Source organism: Ictalurus furcatus, chromosome 20 (assembly GCF_023375685.1).
Source record: "Ictalurus furcatus strain D&B chromosome 20, Billie_1.0, whole genome shotgun sequence".
NCBI lineage: Eukaryota > Metazoa > Chordata > Actinopteri > Siluriformes > Ictaluridae > Ictalurus > Ictalurus furcatus.
The window spans coordinates 4305320-4324657 of record NC_071274.1 but is presented as its reverse complement, the minus strand read 5'-3'; the positions used below and the strand labels follow the sequence as shown (position 1 = coordinate 4324657).

The 19338-nt window shown below is 39.7% G+C and overlaps 1 protein-coding gene across 3 annotated transcripts in view; it reads right to left on the bottom strand.

Moving 5' to 3' along the window:
• LOC128623828 (syntaxin-1A) overlaps nt 1-19338 on the bottom strand; it is a 101029-nt gene that overhangs the window by 12406 nt on the left and 69285 nt on the right. For all 3 annotated transcript variants that reach the window (XM_053650937.1, XM_053650939.1, XM_053650938.1), the window contains exons 4-6: nt 16550-16624; nt 12182-12255; nt 11278-11386 (exon numbers count right to left, since the gene is read on the bottom strand). In XM_053650937.1, coding sequence (XP_053506912.1) covers nt 11278-11386; nt 12182-12255; nt 16550-16624 — 258 coding nt within the window. The remainder of the gene's footprint in view (nt 1-11277; nt 11387-12181; nt 12256-16549; nt 16625-19338) is intronic.

The following is a 19338-nucleotide window of genomic DNA, read 5'->3' as shown; positions in this document are numbered from 1 at the left end:
AGATTGCATTTTTTCAAAGGGCCCGGAATGTTCACTCGCAATTGCTATTCGGCGCTGGAACACGAGGACGACGTTTTCACCTGCCTTCGCAACTTTACAGTCTTGTAAAGTTACCCGCAGAGACAACTCCACCTCTTTGTCTGTCCATTTGTAAAAAAAAAAAAAAAAACCTGCTGCTTTTCCTCGACATCGAAGAGACAGAAAGTAAATAAACGCCTGACGAAAACGACGTAGGCCGAAGCTTCTTACGTTTTTAGCGTTTTCAGACACTTTAGCGTCTTTAGGATGAGCAATTTTTGGAAAACGTTCGAAAACGCCAGTGTAGACGGAGATCGCTTTAAAACGGAAATGCGGTTTGCAGATCCTATCCGGATTAACGTGGATGCAGCAAAAGAGTCATGCTCTTGGGCTGTTACGTATTAAAATCCGTGTATCAAAAAAATCCGTGTCAAAGGCAGCAGGAGAACATTACGGAATGAAAAAAAAGCCTTCTGTGGATCCTGTGGAATTCTGTGGAAAAATCTGTGGATTTTTCAGTGATAATAAACATCAAAACAGCACGATTTGAAACTTTTAGATGTTACTGTCCCATCCAGTCTTCAGCCAGCTATGGTGGGGTTTTTTTTTTTTTTTTTTAATGTTTTGGGTTTTAAAATAAATAAGTAATTATATACACTCCAGACAGTCCTTCAGGGAGCAGATTTTCTGCAGATTTCCATGGAAACATACTTTTTCTATAAGCATGTTCAATATGTAACCAGAGAAAGGAGGGAAAAAAAACCGCACAATTTACTCCTTCTTCTTCTGCAAAACAAACACTTTCACCCGGAACATTTTAGGATCCAGTTTAAGATTCTGGTGTTAATGATCAAGCTCCTTCTTATCTCAAAAGATCTTCTTATTTCACATTCATCTAGCAGGTTCGTAAGATCTTCTGAGGTTTCGTTTCTATGTCCATCGATCCCGGTTAAAAACTAAGGGTGATGGAGCTTTTTCAGGCGCTGCCCCTTGCACCTTCTATTATCATTTTTTTTTTAAAAGAGTCTGAAAGCGTTTATTTTCTCCCAGGCGTTTTAATTGAATTTTAGTATTGTTTTATTGTCGGTTTTCTATGTGGTTTTATTCTGTTTTTCTATTCCGCTTGTTCTAACTCTGCTCAGCACTTTGGTCAGCCTTGCGGTGTTTAAATGTGCTATATAAATAAAATTGACGTACTTGCGTACAAGGATATGTTTAATCGTAATGTGCTTCACGTTGCTGCGACGCACCTCAGTGCTGTACCTATAGCATGTGCTACTTATTAAGAGCTACACACATCTCGCTGGTTGATGGTAGAAGGTTTTTTTTTTTTTTAATTGTTCTTTTATTAGCTGGATTAATTAGCATGAACAGATAACTTTTTCAGAATCTGGAACAGGCAGATATGTGTGAATAAAAAAGGTGTAGGCTTAAAATTCTCCTGCGATAAGTAACAGTCATGTTAAACCTATCAAAGAGAAAATAAACACTCTAGACAGATTAAAAAATATATTTTAGGTATGATTTGAGGACAGAATCGCTCTTTTCATAGCGCGGATCACGTGTGCTCTACTGTCTTCTCCCACTGGTAGTCACTGCGACAAGTCGCTCCAAATTTGCCTAAAGTTAAAGTTTTCTCAACTTTTTTGCATCGCCAGACACGCCCACATCGATGTCGCTCGTGTTGCCGAGAGTCGCCAGCTCTCGTTGAAAACGAACGATCTCGGCGAGCCGCTTTACGTGTGAACGAACCTTCCGTCTGTATCGAGGCACTTACATAACTAGCAAACTAGGTGAGCGTTAGGTTTCCGAGCAACCAAAACATGGCACTGAACGGCACAGTGGGCTTAGCTCAGAAATGTATCATAGTTATACAACTGAACATTGATAAATCATCGCTTGATGGGTGAGGAGTCCAAAACTGTGTATAATGTTTAATGGATGTTTAGAAAAAAATATATAAACAGGTTGGGAGAGATGTAATGGATCTAAAATGGTTAAAAAACAACAACAACCCTCCAAGCTGTTCCCAGTTTTTCTCCACTACTTTAATCAGCGTTATATCACAGATTGTTGCCATTGGAAGAGTACCAACTGTCTTTAAAAACAGCTCCAGAAATAGCTTTCCCAGGGAGAATCTGTCTGGGCTTTCTGTAGTCTTTGGTTTAATTATCACAAAACTTCAAGGTGTTTCGAATTCATTTTTAGCGCCCTGGAGGGCATGTGAGGGAGGTTGTTAGCTTGCAGTGTCAGAAATGGAGGAGTTTCGGCTTGACAAACAGCACTGAATTATCAGCGGGTTGATTTTGGAGGAATGCAAATACTCCTCTCACCGCTCTGTGTGTGTGTGTGTGTGTGTAGGTGTGTGTGATTGTGCCTTGTTATAATAATGCCTGTCAGTGGTCTGAATCAACTACCATGGTGGATTCTTTATCATTTTTTGCCATATTCATAGTGCTACACAACACCTACACAACCGACGTAAACTGACATAATGGTTTATTACAACAGGCGTAAAGACTACTTTCATATTTTGAGATGTCATGTGTTTAGTTTCTTGGCTAACTTTCTGCTTTCCAACTTATGTTAGAGCTAATGACAACTACGTAGCACTGTTTCCCAGCCCACCGCTGGTATGTCATAGACATAGAATGGTTATAAGGTGAAATTGTACATAGTACAAAGGTTAACAGAAGATGCGTTGCATGTCTCCAGAGAGTGGCACTTGGTGGAAACATCGGTGTGAAAACCTGCTGTATAACACTGCGACATAGTAAAGGATTTGACAATAACAGTCATAAAACTCTAATAACTCAGTTATGTATGTTTTCTCTAGTCATTACTTAAGTAATCAGCATATTTCTGCTTATAAGACTTGTCTCGACACTGTCATGACACTTATGTACTTAACTTTCAGATCCTAAATAAGAACAGGTCTGGTGTTTGATGTGCTGCATCATGCCCATTATGTGACTCTTACATAACAGGCATTCACTGACATACAATGTCAGCCGTCATGACATTTCATAACAACCTTATGTCAAGAAAGGAAAAAAAACCCCCTTGACTCGGGTGTTATGTCAACTTGTTGCCTATTGGAATATTGAATATGCTATTGGTGGTTAATATAATGTCAGTAACGGCTTAAGTAGGTTTCACGCAGCCCTATGAACACTATCCGTAAGTATTTTCACTAATAGACGTAAAAAAAATAAAATAATAATAATTAAATGCTTGTTCTTTTTAAATGCCTTCTGCTGTTGTAGCTCATCCGTGTCAAACCATCTGCATTCGGAGATGCTTTTCAGCTCACCACGGCTGTTAAGAGTGGTTATTTAAGTTACCGTAGCTTTCTAGTCAGTCTGGGCTAGTCTAGTCATTCTCCTCTGACCTCTCATCAACGAGATGGGTTTTCCGCCTGCAAAACAGATGCGCACAGGATGTTTTGGGTTTTCCAACCGCTGGAGACAGTTGTGTGTGAAAATCCCAGCAGTTTCTGAAATACTCAAACCACCCTTGGTCTAGCACCAAGGTCGAAGTAAGGGGAAATCACCTCTTTGCCCTATTCTGATAATGATGTACAGGTGTACAGTACAGGTGTTCCTAATAAAGTGGACGGTGAGTGCATATGCGTGTGTTCTACCGCCGTATGTTTATATGCAGTAGGCAAGTCCTGGAGGAGGAAGGAATAGGACGAGGATGGGGTTCACATTCTTATCATAGACAGCGATTACCCTGAGATAAGAGTGAAATATTGCCTATGATATAGGTGAGAGAAGAGAGCGTGGAAGAAAGGCAGCGAGGAGGATGTAGAGAGAGAGAGAGAGAGAGAGAGAGAGAGAGAGAGAGATGAGAGATGGAACGAAGGGATATGGTGATGGCGACTGATGGTGTTTGGAGGTCAGGGGATGATGACTGTGTTCATGGCCTGAATACTGATGCAGCTCAACTATGACATTTGTACACAGCTTCCCTGCAGGCTCAGCTGCTCTGGTCTCGATGACTCAGTGTGTGTGTGTGTGTAAACACTCTGATGGACATCCAGAAGAAAAACAAATGGATATGCCAAAGGGAAAAAATTCAACATAAAAACAATTTGACCTTTTCAGACACTCAAGACCAGACTATTGGTTGGACTTTTATCACCCTCCACAGGTTCATGCACATAAATAATGGCCCCCTTTTCCAATGACATTTGCATTAGATGAAAAATAGCTTTCCAACCGAACTTTATGCTTGCATTATTATGGAAAAAGAACACCTTGCTATGGCAACCCTTCAGGCCAGAGGTGCTGTGCTGTGCTGTGCTGTGTACTGAGCCCTTGACCGTCAGTAATTAGGGCACTTATCTCGTTCAGTGAGTGATGGCTGCACAGTGATCTATGTGTCCATTTCAGACAAGCTGTTCTGATTAGATTACACAGTGTATACGATAACCAGAGTCCGGGACAGAGAGGGGGTAGCAAGGTCGCACCCAGGATAGATTGTCTTTCTCATTCCCACAAGCCTCTGCAAATCGAGTGATGACCATATACAGACATGGTCTCCTTCTCGTTCATTCATTCTCCTTTTCTATACCATGACTCATATATCACTTCTTATCCAATCTGTCTTGTTTATATTAGTCCCCTTGTTCGGTGTCAAAGCTGATAGCAGGGTTAAATAAAGCAAGCACATAAAGGTCAGTTGTGTCAACAGCAAGTGTATTGTAAACCAAAAACGGCCCAACTGCTTCATTTAAGGTTTTTTTGTTTTGTTTTGTTTTTTACAGCATTTGGAATCTGAGCCAAAATTGCCCAAACACATCCAATTACATTTAAATGACTTGTGGCTAGTCTTGGAGCCAGAGGTCTAGCTTTCTCTAGACAGTCTGGTACGTTTAATCAGTAAACATGGCTAAGAATTGCCTGCTTTCACAAGTACAGGCCCTTTGACTGACATTTTGAACCAACCACGTGACTTTTCATATGATCTGACAGGAAGTACTCAAGGGTATCTTTGCCAGAGGTTAAAGAAATCAATGAAGAAAACGATTAGCTATGTGACTTTACAAAATGTACAAAACACAGAATGTCAATAACTGCCATTACAATCACAAAAAAAAAAACAACGTGAGTTTGAGCCAAATTTCCTCAGTTTTGAGCCAGGGATAAACTGCCTCGAATACTAAGACAGATAGCGAGACTGAGCCGACCGCTCCATAGACAGCTGTCATCATGCTAATCCACTCTCTCTCACTATGCTACTTACAGTATATGTGGTATCACACAGTTGTCTTACATACAGGCCATGCTGAAATAAATGTTAAAGCATTTTTCCATCATTAGAAAAATATAAAAAGTTCACAAAAGTCAGTTAACTAGTGTCAGCTTGCTATAAAATCTTGCTAAGCTAGCTAAGTTAAGGACTGACACTGGAGTAGCTAGGAGCTATCTACAGTAGGCAACAGGGTGTTAAAATTAGCTTCAGAGCTAACTGGCTAGTGTTGCTAAGCATAAAGAGCAACTAGTATGGTCGGTCATAGCTCCTAGAAATGTATACAAATATGTATTAAGAAGAAAATAAGATAAAATAATCCAGCATTTCACAGAGAGGCTATTAGCTAGTTACCTGATACAGGGCTGATAGCATGCTTAAAAACACATTTACTTTTTTTTGAGTGAGACTGTTTTAAGATAATGGCATACTTAATAATGATAATAAAAAAAAGAAAACAAACAAAAAAAACAAAACAAAATACAACGTTTTTAAAGGAATCTTTTTCCCCACTGCTGCTAACAATGAATTAAATTTACTACAAAGGCTGGTTAGCAAGATTATAACCCCATTTCATCATTATTAGCATCACTACTATGCATTTTTTTAAAATAAGTATTCTTTTATAATAATAAGTTGTTGTTGTTGTTTTTTAAAAAAAAGAGTGCTATGTTCAGTGTATTAGCAGCCCACCTAACCCCCACCTACCCCTGCCTCGTGGCTTTTAGTGGTCAAAAACTACCTATGAGATCATAGAAGAACAAATTAGTTGATGTCTAAGGTTCTATTAGACAAAGTGCAGCTCCATTAGACCACCTCCTGACGCGTTATGATCTTAAGTCAGTCACAGCGGGTAAAAGCTGCAGACCAACTGTCCTCTGACATTAGCCGAGCAATTACACACAGTGCGCTTGGTGAAGACGTATGCGATTGTGGGAAAGAGGACGAGTAAAAGCATTTGAATAAAGGTACGTGATGTACTTGTGCGTCAAGTGAGAGCGACTGCCAAAGCGTGATAGTTTAAGTGTGTTGGGGTTGGGGGGGGGGGGGGGGTTTCGATAAAGGCTAAACACAACCATTAAGCAACAGCAGCAGTGCATGTGGGATGCTCCATAATTAGGATGGAAGAATCTCATGTGGGACAGGATGGAGGGAGGAGAATGGGGGTGTTGGGGGTGTTGGCAGAGATGCAGAGTATGCAGAGGTGGAAAGCCCTCACGACTGTGGAGACGAGCAAATGAGCAGCAATTAGTGCTGGAGAAAAAGCTGTTAAGCAGCCCAGCGAAGGCAGTCTACCCACGCTGGAGGATGCACGTGTACATATAGACACATTCACACTCACATACACTGCTTGTGCACATTCTGATATACTGGAAAGCACATGTGCTAAGTGCTAAGTACTAGCCACAAAGCAGCTCAGGGTAATATTTTAAACAGGGTGTAATAATGTAATAACGACATAAGTCCCACATGGAAGCACATTAAATATGTTTATATTGAAGTATGAGTTTAGTCATGTGTCTGGTGCTAATTTATTGATTGGTACTGTATTTTCATTATTCCTGTGAGAAGTTAGCGGTTGTCTGACGTTGCTAGCGCAGTTAAAATGAAGCAAGCATCTTTTCACACACCACATCATTAATGAAAAAAAATCCAACATAGAAGTAATGGAGACTCAAAGTTCCAGAATGCAGTGCAGCTATAGGACTCGGCTTGGCTAATTAGCGATCTACGAGATGGCAAGCGTGATGTTGTTGACGGCAGGATTAGCTTGAAAGTTGAAGCTTTGGGCGCGAATCTGTTTGAGTGTACAGATGAATAAGTGAGAGAGCTGGACAGACTGAAGGAGTAAAGCACTGCTGCATCGCTCTCTGTAAGTAGAGAGAGAGAAATCCCACTGGCTGCATTATCAGCTGGTAGCTGAAAAGCGTTGTGGGTAATGTATGAAACCGTTAACCAAAGTGAAAACTCACCAACGTGTAAATGAAAGAAGTTGAAACTAAAAATGCCAGCTCAGAATTTCATTGTAAAATAAACCTTCCATACACCATATACACATACGCCTACACTGCATAAGCCCAACACACACACACACACACACCATTTAATGGTTTGCCATTCATTTAGGAGGACCGTGAGACACCAGTGCGTTGCTATGGAGACGTCAACCAGGGGAACCCGATTGGTTCCTTAATTCAGCCATATCATTAAAATGGAGTGATGAGCTTTCAGCAGGTTCAACTTGCACCATCGTTCACACTTTGTCTCGCAACATTTCGCTGCATTACACAGACTTGGAACGTTAAACATGGTGCAACAGCCAAAACGTTTGCAAGTGTCTATTTATGCCATACTGGCCATCCTAATGTGCACAACAATATCCTGTTGTTGTAACCACGTACAATGTCTGTGACTTTCTATTAAGGGTGTGATGCAACATCCCTATCTGTGTCTGTATTTAGATTTAAATCTACAGTGGGTGTGGGCTAAATTGGATGATATATATATATATATATATATATATATATATATATATATATATATATATATATATATGAACCCTACAACCCTACACCCTGGAAATACTGGAAAACACTGGAAAACCCAGAGGTAGAAATACCAGCTCTATCAGCATGGTGTGGGATTCCTGTCTCTGACAGTTCCTCAACCTCAGCAACATCACTCGGGTTCATAATTGGTCTCAACTACAAAATGCAACTGCAAACCGCAACCCAGACCAGGCATTTACTAAGGATTGCTGCGTGGTCTTTCTTTGTTCCACAAGCTTCCCATCTGACTGCTCAATCACACCCTCATAGGAGTAAAAACCTCCTGCTCCCATGACTTTTTCGTTGTATTCAGAGAGAACCCAGTCTAGAAGCACACCTCCAGTCTCAATCAGATGCCTAGATGCCTTGAGAACCTTTCTGGCAAGCTTTCACCGATAAATAAATAAATAAAAATATAAATGAATAGTGTGTCCTATTCATATCTGTTTAGAAGCCATTATCTGTCCATATAATGTATTCATATTCGCTTGCATTCCTACTTCGTGGAAATGGTCCGAAAATGGTTTCAAATGCATACACCTTGGTTTGGCATAAAGGAACTCGATTACTTTGAGATCCATTAAATCCATCCGTCACTGGGATGGTATTTTAATTGAAGTTGCTCTAGGAATGAGAGCTCTAGTCTGCAATTGATTTGCTTTGTTATAACCCTAGAGTCCTCGTAATTGTGTGTTCGCTGGAGTATTTTGCTCTCTGTAGAAACGCAATCTGGCTTCAATATTATTTGAATGCCAGAGGGATCCATGCATAAAAATCATTCGGGGTGAATATTAAAGTCGCCACATTTTTATTTCCCTTCATCCTCCTTCCACAATTATTACGATAACAAGGTGCACATTTCACGGCCTGATGACGCAATTGCTCGCCCTGATAAGGCCCAGACCTTCAGTGAACAAACAGCAGTGCTATCATTCGCGTCACTGAGTGCCATGTGAAGACGTACAAGCAAATGTACGAGCAAAAACCTTTTTTTTCAAAACCAACAGGTGCTCGCCTAAAGGTTTTCCACAAGTTCAGCTTTGTATTTAGCTCGGTAAGTGTGTGTAAAATTAGAACACTGAGGTTACATCAGTGGAAATGTCTAGCAGAGCCAGAGCAGAGTTAATTAACACAGAGCCGGGGGAAGGTCCTGGTTCCAGCAAGCCCGCACGCCACTGTAGAATAGACTCTGTTTCAGTGGTGCATGTCTCTTATTAAAATTTATAATGCTTTAAATATTCTCATCGGGATATGCTGAATAATGACAAGGCTGGGTAGAGGGAAGTGTGAATAGTCAGTATTCAGACGTCAAAATTTATTACAAATTTTGCCCCAAACAAGGCATGTCTCATTTTCGCAAACAAAACATTATGGAAAGCCATGAGCAAAATATTTGGAAAAGCACTGTTGAATTATTGATTCCGATTGTTGATTATTTTTTTTGTCAGTAGTACCAGTGCTGTAATTCAAATCACAGGTTTATATTTTTTTCTCACATATACCAAGGGTGCCAATATTAGTGGAGGGCACTCTATATATACAATTAGATAATTATATGTATATGTATATATATACATATATGTATGTATGTATGTACACACACACACACACACACACACACACACACACACAATGATCTAATTTTTCTCTTCACTTCCTCAACTTCCTTGCCGCCATTGAATTGTGGTCAGTTTTTCCAATGACCAGACCAGCTGGTGACTTTAGTGCCAACGCCTCAACCTGCTGTGTGTGTGTGTGTGTGTGTGTGTGTGTGTCTGTGTATGTGAACTCAAAGACCTAGCTAGTGCAACCCTGAGAATGAATGGCACACTCTACACCAAAGTCCTTACAATTCTTAACACCAATTCTTACACACAGTCTTTAAATAAAAGCTGACAAAAGCCACGCTGTCTGAGAGTTCGATCAATTCCAGCACAAACGAAGTATGTTCAGCCCCCTGGTGCTCGTGAAAGAGCAGACGGAAGGCACTAAGAGCCTGGGGTTGCTTGCTGCAGCCTGCACGCTGAAGCCTGCCAGCCAGGTCGAGGCAGATTAGCATTTTTCCACTGCACCCCTAAAGAGAGCCCATAAACACTGTCTAATACCTGACCAATCAGATTAATGAACCATGCCATGACATTGATTGGTTTAGGGATTTGAAAGCTCTGCCTGTAATAAGACACAGAAGATACATGTCGGACCCGATACTAAACTAATCCTACAGTATTTGATTAACTAGATTCAGTTCAGATTCCAATTAAACGTCTCAGGACCGTATGCGATGCTAACCTTTCCCGTTAATTTTACTCCAGTTAATGAATAGATCATGAGTAATATACTGTCAGGTGGATACCAAGTAGAATAACAAGTAGAATTTATTCACGTCCTTTAACACGTTATCATCATTGCACTATCTCAGCGAATCACGAGGCCGCTAGTAAAAATTGAGATATATGTTTAAAACCTATTAAATGCGCACTATATTTATCTTTGCATCTTCAGTAGACAAATCAAGATTAACTTTTGCTAGCTAAGCTAGACTCAGGAGCTCACACACCAGAACAACTTTTAGAGCTTTTTAGAGCAACTACTAGAGCTTGGTGAAAATCAGTTTACTAATATGAGCATTTCATGTGGATTACAATATTGTCGATAACTTCATGACAACTGTCATGTTCAACTCGATTTGAGAGCAGATCTGACTCTCAGTCAGCAGCCAATCAGATCAAGCTAGGGATCAGAAACGTCTGGAATTGATTATTCACGTCCACCAATGAAAATCGCTGGAAGGCGGAGCTCCCACACCTTCCGCATAATACATTTTTTGTATTTTACTAAAAAGACTATTGAAATAGACTGTTTCTACAGTCCATAATGAACTTTCTTTTACTGTCACGCTATCCGTCATTACCCAGATGAGGACGGGTTCCCTTCTGAGTCTGGTTCCTCTCAAGGTTTCTTCCTCATATCATCTCAGGGAGTTTTTCCTCGACACCGTCGCCACTGGCTCGCCCAATAGGGATAAATCCACACACTTAAAATCTGAATCCTGTGTTTATATATTTCTGTAAAGCAGTCCATTGTTAAAAGCGCTATACAAATAAAATTGACTTGAATTATTATTATTATTATTATTAAATGTGATTCGACAATAATTATGTTTCCTATGTGTTCTATTTGATAAATTTGTCCTCATACCACACGCAAGGCTAAAAAACGCACTTCCACAGATGTATCAATTGAACGTGATGCGCTAGGATTTTGGTGAAAGTCAGACAGAATCCGCATGATGGAGGGAAAAAAATGAGACAAGATACTGATACCGAACATTTCGCCGTTATTGTAAGAATGTTGTCATGTCCTCCCAATCCCCAACATTTCCTGACTCTTCCTCCTCTTGTCATTACGTGTCTATTCATCTACAGTAAATAGTTTTAGCTGTATGTGCACTCACTGATCTCCAGCTGTCTCTGGATCCGGCCCTTGCAGCGCTCCCGGTAACTCGATTGCGTCGCGTTGTACTCGGACATCACCTCCACGAATTTACGTGACAGAGTGGAGTGCTAGGAAAAGCAAATGGAGGGATCATAAACGTCAAAACGTGAAATGTCCTTGTACTGATATGAGAATAAATTCAGCACTTTATCTACACTACAAGCTCTACATGCTCTATTTTCATGCAGGTGAAAATGTCATTGAGTGCTATACCACCGGCAGAGCCTGCTCGGTATACGAAATGATACCGAGTTACGGCCTCGTATTGCACTTCATGGAAGAAGCTTGATATTTTATTGATGCAGTAATAAAAAAATACGCAGCGATTTTATAGTTTAATAAGGCTGGTTCAATTTCGTGCATCTAATTTAAGTTTAATGATGATGAACGTCTGCGTGATTTAGTACAACTTAAGACAGAGGTAGGGGGAAAGATTGATTTAAAGCCACAAATTTTTATGCTTCTTGTATTTTTTTTTAAATTTAAAACAAGATCCTTATCAAATTCCTTATTTGTAATTAATATACTATTAAATATATTGTGAAGTGAAATCTAATCAGCTAATCTAATGTCGCCAGCTTTAACACTCTGCTTTTAAAAGGAAGTGAGTTGATTAGACTGGATATCACCTAACTGTACCTACAACCCTTGGTAATTTATTCATTCTAACCGTATTCATCTATTCATTCTAAGATCAAATCCACACACACTAATGCCATGATCGTACGTGTTATTTTTGCGTTTGCATTATTACGCATTATTATAATGGCAAAACCATCATTTTATGTCACATACACGTATCACAGTACTTCCAGTCTAGCCCTGGGTTTGTGTCTAAAGTAGCATTGGTCAAGCTCACTCACTTGTGTCTTCCGTATCCTCAAATCAGCTGAAGACCTGTTCTGTCCTTCCTCCTGCTCGATGGTCTGCTGGATACCTGGGAGAAAAACACCGCGCACTCAATATACGATATAAGATATGAGACACAGTATGAGATAAGATAAGTCAATGACTTGACATCTAGCTTCAAGTCTTAATTTTTGCCGGCGTGGTCAGAGATTTGAACTCAAAACACTTTCCGCAATATTTGATGAAACTGCAGCAGTGCTTACACGGAAAATTTAGTTGCTTAAATGTCATACTCTGCTCTATAATCTACACACTACACTTTGTACTTGAGTATGTTGTGCTTGATTGTGCTTGATTTGCACCCTTTCATCTCGAACACTAAGATGTACCATGCGGTATCTCCAAATGAGCAAAAGGTCCCATTTTTAAAAACTTAAATGACATTTTTTTTTGTCAATGATCCACACTTAGTACATCATCTAGGTGTCAATGGTGCACTATATCAACACTGTTCTATTTCCCGTGGCATCCCAGGCTCTGTAAATAAGAGAAAATACAAAGAAGGCATACACTAGCATACAAGCATTCACATACAAGTGTATGTGATTTGCATGCATGGCTTTGGAGGAAATGCTGAAGGTATGGGCTTGTAATTATTTTACGTCACATCATTTAGATGTGAGAAAGTCTCTAATCTAATGTGTTCGAACACATACAGTATATAGACAATACACACAACCTGATGTTAGCTTTCTGTATTTTGTCTTGGTTACTGTTTTGGTCCTGTCTCTGGCTGTAGTCCTGATTGGTTTGTTTCCCAATTGTGTGGACCTCTTCTGTGTTTATTCCAAAAGTAGCAACAATATCCACAGGTGGAGGAGGAGCGACGACGTCCTCGCCAGAGGCAGGTGGTGGAGTGACGACATCTTCATCGGAAGCAGTGCAGTGACATCCTTGCTAGAGTCAGGATGACGCTATGACTTCTTCATCAGAGGTGGAGCAGCAACTCTGGCAATAATGGTGCTGGTCTTTCCGTACTACACTGCCTTGCCGCTAATCTTGTAGTAAACGCAGAACAGGCGCACACAATTGTGGAACAAACCGATGACATTACGAAGGGTTGAGCTAGTACCAAAATAAAACTGCTTGCCGCATGGGAACTGTGAATCTGTGACGATCACCAACTTGCTGCCCCATACTTCCTTCTCTTGTTCTTAGTGTCCTTTCTTGTCATCACACAACCAATCATCGGTTAGGAGTAATGGAGTACTTCCATGGCAGTGACTGTTTTTGGCACAGCAGTGGTTAAATGTTAGCCATGTCACTGTGTGTATATGTGAGTGAGCATGGCATGCGCTTGCTATGTTGCTTGTTCTTAAATGGAGGTGGCTCTGAACATGTTCGAAAGGTCAGACAAGCTCATACATGACTCAAATGTCAGCTCAAGAGTGTCTTTCCTCACAGGAGACAACCGTGTGGAAAACCACTAGAGCAGAATGTCACCGAATTGAGGGACCTTGGGAAAGCTCTGGGTGTTGTCTGCACATTCATTCAAGGGGAGTACATTTGACGTCTTTAGTGTACATCTCGAAGTGCATTATCAGATACGTATACCACTTGTGCTGCTGAATTCTTGATTCTGATTGGTCAGAAGGTGTCGATTGATGTTTTCGACTTACCCAGGGCTTTATATAGCAGACACCCCATATTAACGGATTAAAACTTCCATCGTTAAAAAACTGTCGATATGGTAAAGTTCTGTGATGAGATGTTTATTGAACAGTTTCGGACGGAGTCTGCAGTATCAACACACTGTAAGAGTAAAACGCTAAGCTAAACACACTGGTGATCAATGGAATGACTGCGTCTAGCTGTTATAATGAAGTGAGAACAGGAACTAGCATGTTGGTTTCGCAAACGTTCCACAACATTAAACTTAACAACACATGTCATTCTTTAATAAAGAGAAATGATTAACATTGCCAAATTTCTGTGGTATAAGAGAAATAAAACACCTGACATGCTACAACAGGAAAATGATCGACTTCCTGGTGGTAACAGTAACTCCGCCTTCGTGTCTGGTCACACCAGTCTTTGATTATTTTCCTATAACGGCACACCCTGTTATGTATTACTTCCTTACTTGCTTAATAGCATACAGATTTTTAATGAATTCAGGAGGATCATCAGTCGTCCCTGCCTCCAGGAATCCATTCAACAATTACAGCTTCTCTAAATCTCTAAATCACATGCAAACGCATGACTGAGAACATTTCTATTCGTAACAGCTGACACAGAAGTGATGTGACAGCGAAAAAAAATACTCGACAAAAGTAAATCCAGCCCTGACAGGCGCACATAAGAGCTTTCAGTCGGTGGTTCTCAAAGTGGAGTATGCAAATGTATATAGCCAGGAGCTTCGCAGTTGTATTCTTTTTTTTATTTTTAATCACACACTAATACAATGCTGGAGACTGCTATCAAAGTTGTTGAGGTTAATATTTATTTATTGCAGTTAGAAGCCTTCTTGACAGGACACATGGTGTAATCTAAAGCCCAATAACTTTAAAAACACATACAAAGGATATTACTCTTTGAGCATTGAGAGCTGACTTGCATACTGTACGTGAGACGTGCCCCCCCCCCCCCCCCCCATATATCTACCTACTCTGTCATTACACGTTCTTTATTTATTCATTTATCTTCGATAACCACTTAAACGCTTCCATGGAAACCTCTTTTCAACATCTGAGGAGTTTGTTCATTTGCATGAACGGTTAGACGCATGTTTGACTCTCAGCTGTGTGAACGAGGCGAGCGCATTGTGGGAGGAGATCAACTGTCAGGATAAACAGAAAGAAATCTTCTTAATGAAGCAGACACGATGGCACAATACCAGTGCAGGGATGCTTACTGCTTTTTTTCACTGCACAATTGTAGAGCCTTGCTATGAATTATCGAAAAACATTTTACGAAATGCATAAAATGTGTGAAATTTTGTTTGTTTTTGTTTGTTTGTTTTTTTGCAAAAGAGACGATTTTCATGAGTTGATTTCAGATTTAGTTCAGCAAAGAAGAACAACGACATGTTATTAAGTCATACTTTGTCCAGTTTAAGGAAAAAAGGTCATTAACTGTTTTTGAGTTGAATTGTTGGTGCGCCAAGTCAAATGATCTGATTTGCTGGAAAGACCCGGAATTGCCATTATTACACTGGGACCACTTCTTTATAACGATTGGCTCCGTTTTTGTTTTTTGTCCAAAGACACGACAGTCCCACATTCATTGAAATGCAAGACAAAAGTACACTGTATGGCCAAAAGTATGTGGACAACTGACCATTAGACCCATATGTACCCATTCTAAATGCATGGGAATTAATATGGAGTTGATCCACCCTTTGTTCTGATATCATTGTTCCTGTATTATTATAACAAATGGTAAACAAAAATGTAACACTACAGCTAAAGTGTAGATGTTGGTGCTTCTCTATACCTGCATAGATAATAGCAGTCACAAAAATACTTATTATTAACTTAATATTAACAAGTGCAGCCTTTGAAATTATTTATTTATTTTTCTTTTAAAAGTGAGCAAACGTACAAAAGAAAACAATACAAGGAAATGATGATCAGTGATTGTGTTCTCGGGCTGCCATCGTCCCTGAAGCTAAACAGATAACCATCGTCTTGGCTTGGACGGTTATCATACTGTGAATTTTCACACCTAATTCATTTCAAAGGAAAAAGCTGAAAACATTTGAGACAAAAAAAAAAGCCTGGAATGAGATAACTGTTAAATCCTCTTTGCTAACAATACATAGTAACTGACACCAACTGTGCAAAGACAGACACACACTTTCTCAGAATAACAACAGACGAACACAACAGGAAGTAGTATTGCTGCACAGATCATCACACTCCATGTGTGTCTGTGTGCGTGTGCGAATTTCTCTCTGCTTGACTGGCCTAATAAATGAAACCAGACAGAACAGGGAAAATATCCCCATGTGGTTCCTGCCATCTCTCATCCATTGCACCCCTGTGCCCGTTTGTGTGTCTCACTCCCTCCACCAATCAGCTCTTTCATTAGCCTGTCATATGGCTGCAGCTGTGCTGTGGAGGCTAGAGACTGAAATACATTAGGAGGCAGCGCCTCCACCCTCACGTTAACTATTCATTACTCAGTAGTCACAGCTATCGCGGTGACAATAAGAGCCGATGCCTCGATCAGTACCGACAGGGAAGCATTCTAGTCTCGGATGTCTCAGATTTAGCGGAAGGAGAAAGGCAAAGGGTTTATTTATCGTTATGAATAGAATTGAGCATATTTTTTTTTAAATTAAACAGTGTTGTGATTAGATCTGAAGAGCAAGGACTCACTCTTTAACTTGGAGCGCACTTTGTTAGCCAGCTTCTTGATGTCTGTCATCAGCTCCTCCAGTTCTGTTTTTGTTTCTGTGTAAAAATAGACAAAAAGAAAAAGAGCAGAGGAGTTAGAATCATTTACATGGTCTGTCTTACTGAGAAGGGTCTTTTCGCACTCCATTAACTATCCAGCTAACATTAGCATTGAATATTGTGTAAAAAAAAAAAAAAACTCTCAGAAATCCTGTCAGGTTAATGCATGATAGCTTTCTGGCTAGCTTTAAAAGTGAACATTGTTTGACATCTGGAAATTTGACTTCTCTCAGAAATCCTGTCAGGTTTTTTTTTTTAAGTTAACTTGAAATAAAAAATTATAAATATTATAAATTATCATTACAAACTCCTTTCAGAAATCCTTTCAGGCTAGCATAGGTTAGCTAGCTAGCTAAAATTACCAATAAAATTATCAACATTTATGCATATACTTTAATTCCTTTCAAAAATTCTGTCAGGCTATCTTGAGTTAGCTAGCTAGCCAACATTGACACACTGAAAGTATGAATGATTATGAAAACAGTCAAGGTAGTTAATGTTAGCTAGTTGGCTAGTGTTAGAAGTGAGCACTTCAAGCTAGCTTGAGTTACCCAGCTACTGTAGCTAACATTTCCAGTGAAATTATCAACAGTTATGACTGATCAAGCTAGTTGATGCTAGTATTAGCAATAAATATTTTTATATATAATATTAAATAAGAATAAGCATTTATCGTTTATAGAGTCCTCTTAGAAATCATCTTATGTTAGCTAGCTAGCTCAGAAAATCGGTAATAAATAAATAAAAATCCACATATGAATTCCATATATTGAATTTATGACGCAATCATTTTTAACAATACTCAAAATACTCAATATAGATCAAATTCCCATATGCTCAATACTTTATATCTCACAATCACAATTATTAGCAATACAAACAAAAGTCAACTCCTTCTAATGATTGGAGGATCATATGCAGGTGTGGTGTGTGTACACAGGTAGGAATATTAGTGTGACTAAAGGATAAAAGCCATGTGATGGTGAGCAACTGAGTGTGTGTATCGTACACACACTCTGTGTGGTAGGCTGTCCTTGAGTCATGGTTTCCATGTGTGCCTCCGGGGGCGCACACTGGCATTATCACATGCACTGCTCAACTCACACACACACACCACACACACACACACGACCCACTTACAGGTCCTGGGATTTTATGAGGTTAAATACTTCTACTAGAGCAGTATTTTAAAATCACAAACAGAATTCTTTCACCAATTTGCTCAGACAAAAGAGACTTGTATTCCCGTTTCACATCTGAACTACTCTTGTGATCACTGTATCATGCACATACTGTATACTGTATGTGGTTTAGCTTTGTGTGTACGTTTTACTGTAAATGATGAGGTTGCGGAATAATTTCAAACAAATAATTTATTTAAGTACTATTAATGCTGGAGGAATTTAAAGTGGAAAATCAGTTAATAGTGTTGTTGTGACAAGCAAGTGTTATTGCATCATAGATATTAAGAGCCAATCATTTTTCAGTATGCAAATGCGGGCTATGCAACTGCGGGCTATGCAACACTGGTTTATCATAAGAAGTAAACAGGACAGGGTGTATAAGGCCCCATCCATGTATACGGTGGTGTTTGGGCCTCCCTTCTACACAAAACAACATTTTAGATCAGCAAAAAAATGAAGCTTTTTGAAATCACCCTCCAGAGTGGAGAAATTTACAACTCTGGACAGGAAAAATGCATGTTTTTGAAAACCCTCATATCAATCATGAAATTGCGCATATCCATTGCAGGTTTGTTTGTGTTATGAATGCGCTACAGCTTGTTTATCATTGCTGCTGATGAGGCTGTTACTTTGTGGTCTATAATTTTTTATTTGGTAATGTGTTTGCATTTTAATTTCGGTTTGATTTATTATTACACCCTCGTGCGGAGGTGCCAGAATATGCTATGGATTGTACTGCTCCTGAGTCTAGTGCTCTAGCACTACAAAGCACACTGAGAACTGAGATTTGTGGATAAGACCTGGGCAAACACTTTGTATTCAAGAAGTGTAACCTTAAACAGTAGTTCCTCTTCATCACCAGTGCACACATGTGAATCCTTGTGTTTGTAGTTTTTTTGTTTCAGAACTTGACAAATTTTGTTATTTTTCCTTCCGTTGTATTTCACCTTCTCTACCAGTCAATGCGCATGCTCTTAACGTTATTCTTGAGGTGTTTGACATAACAGTTTATAACATTCCATCACATGACATGCTCATGTCAGCGTTTCTGAATATTTTTTTGTGTGTGTACAGTGATATTCATAAAGCTGCCATTTGAATAGATGGCAGTAATGCCACTGCCATATGAATAGACAGCAGTAATGCCGCTGCGATATGAATAGACAGCAGTAATGCCACTTTCATATGAATAGACAGCAGTGATGCCGCTGCCATATGAATAGACAGCAGTAATGCCACTTTCATATGAATAGACAGAAGTAATTCCACTGCCATATGAATAGATAGCAGTAATGCCGCTGCCATATGAAAAGATAGCAGTAATGCCGCTGCCATATGAATAGACAGCAGTAATGCCACTTTCATATGAATAGACAGCAGTAATGCCGCTGCGATATGAATAGACAGCAGTAATGCCGCTGCGATTTGAATAGACAGCAGTAATGCCACTTTCATATGAATAGACAGCAGTAATGCCACTTTCATATGAATAGACAGCAGTAATGCCGCTGCCATATGAATAGATAG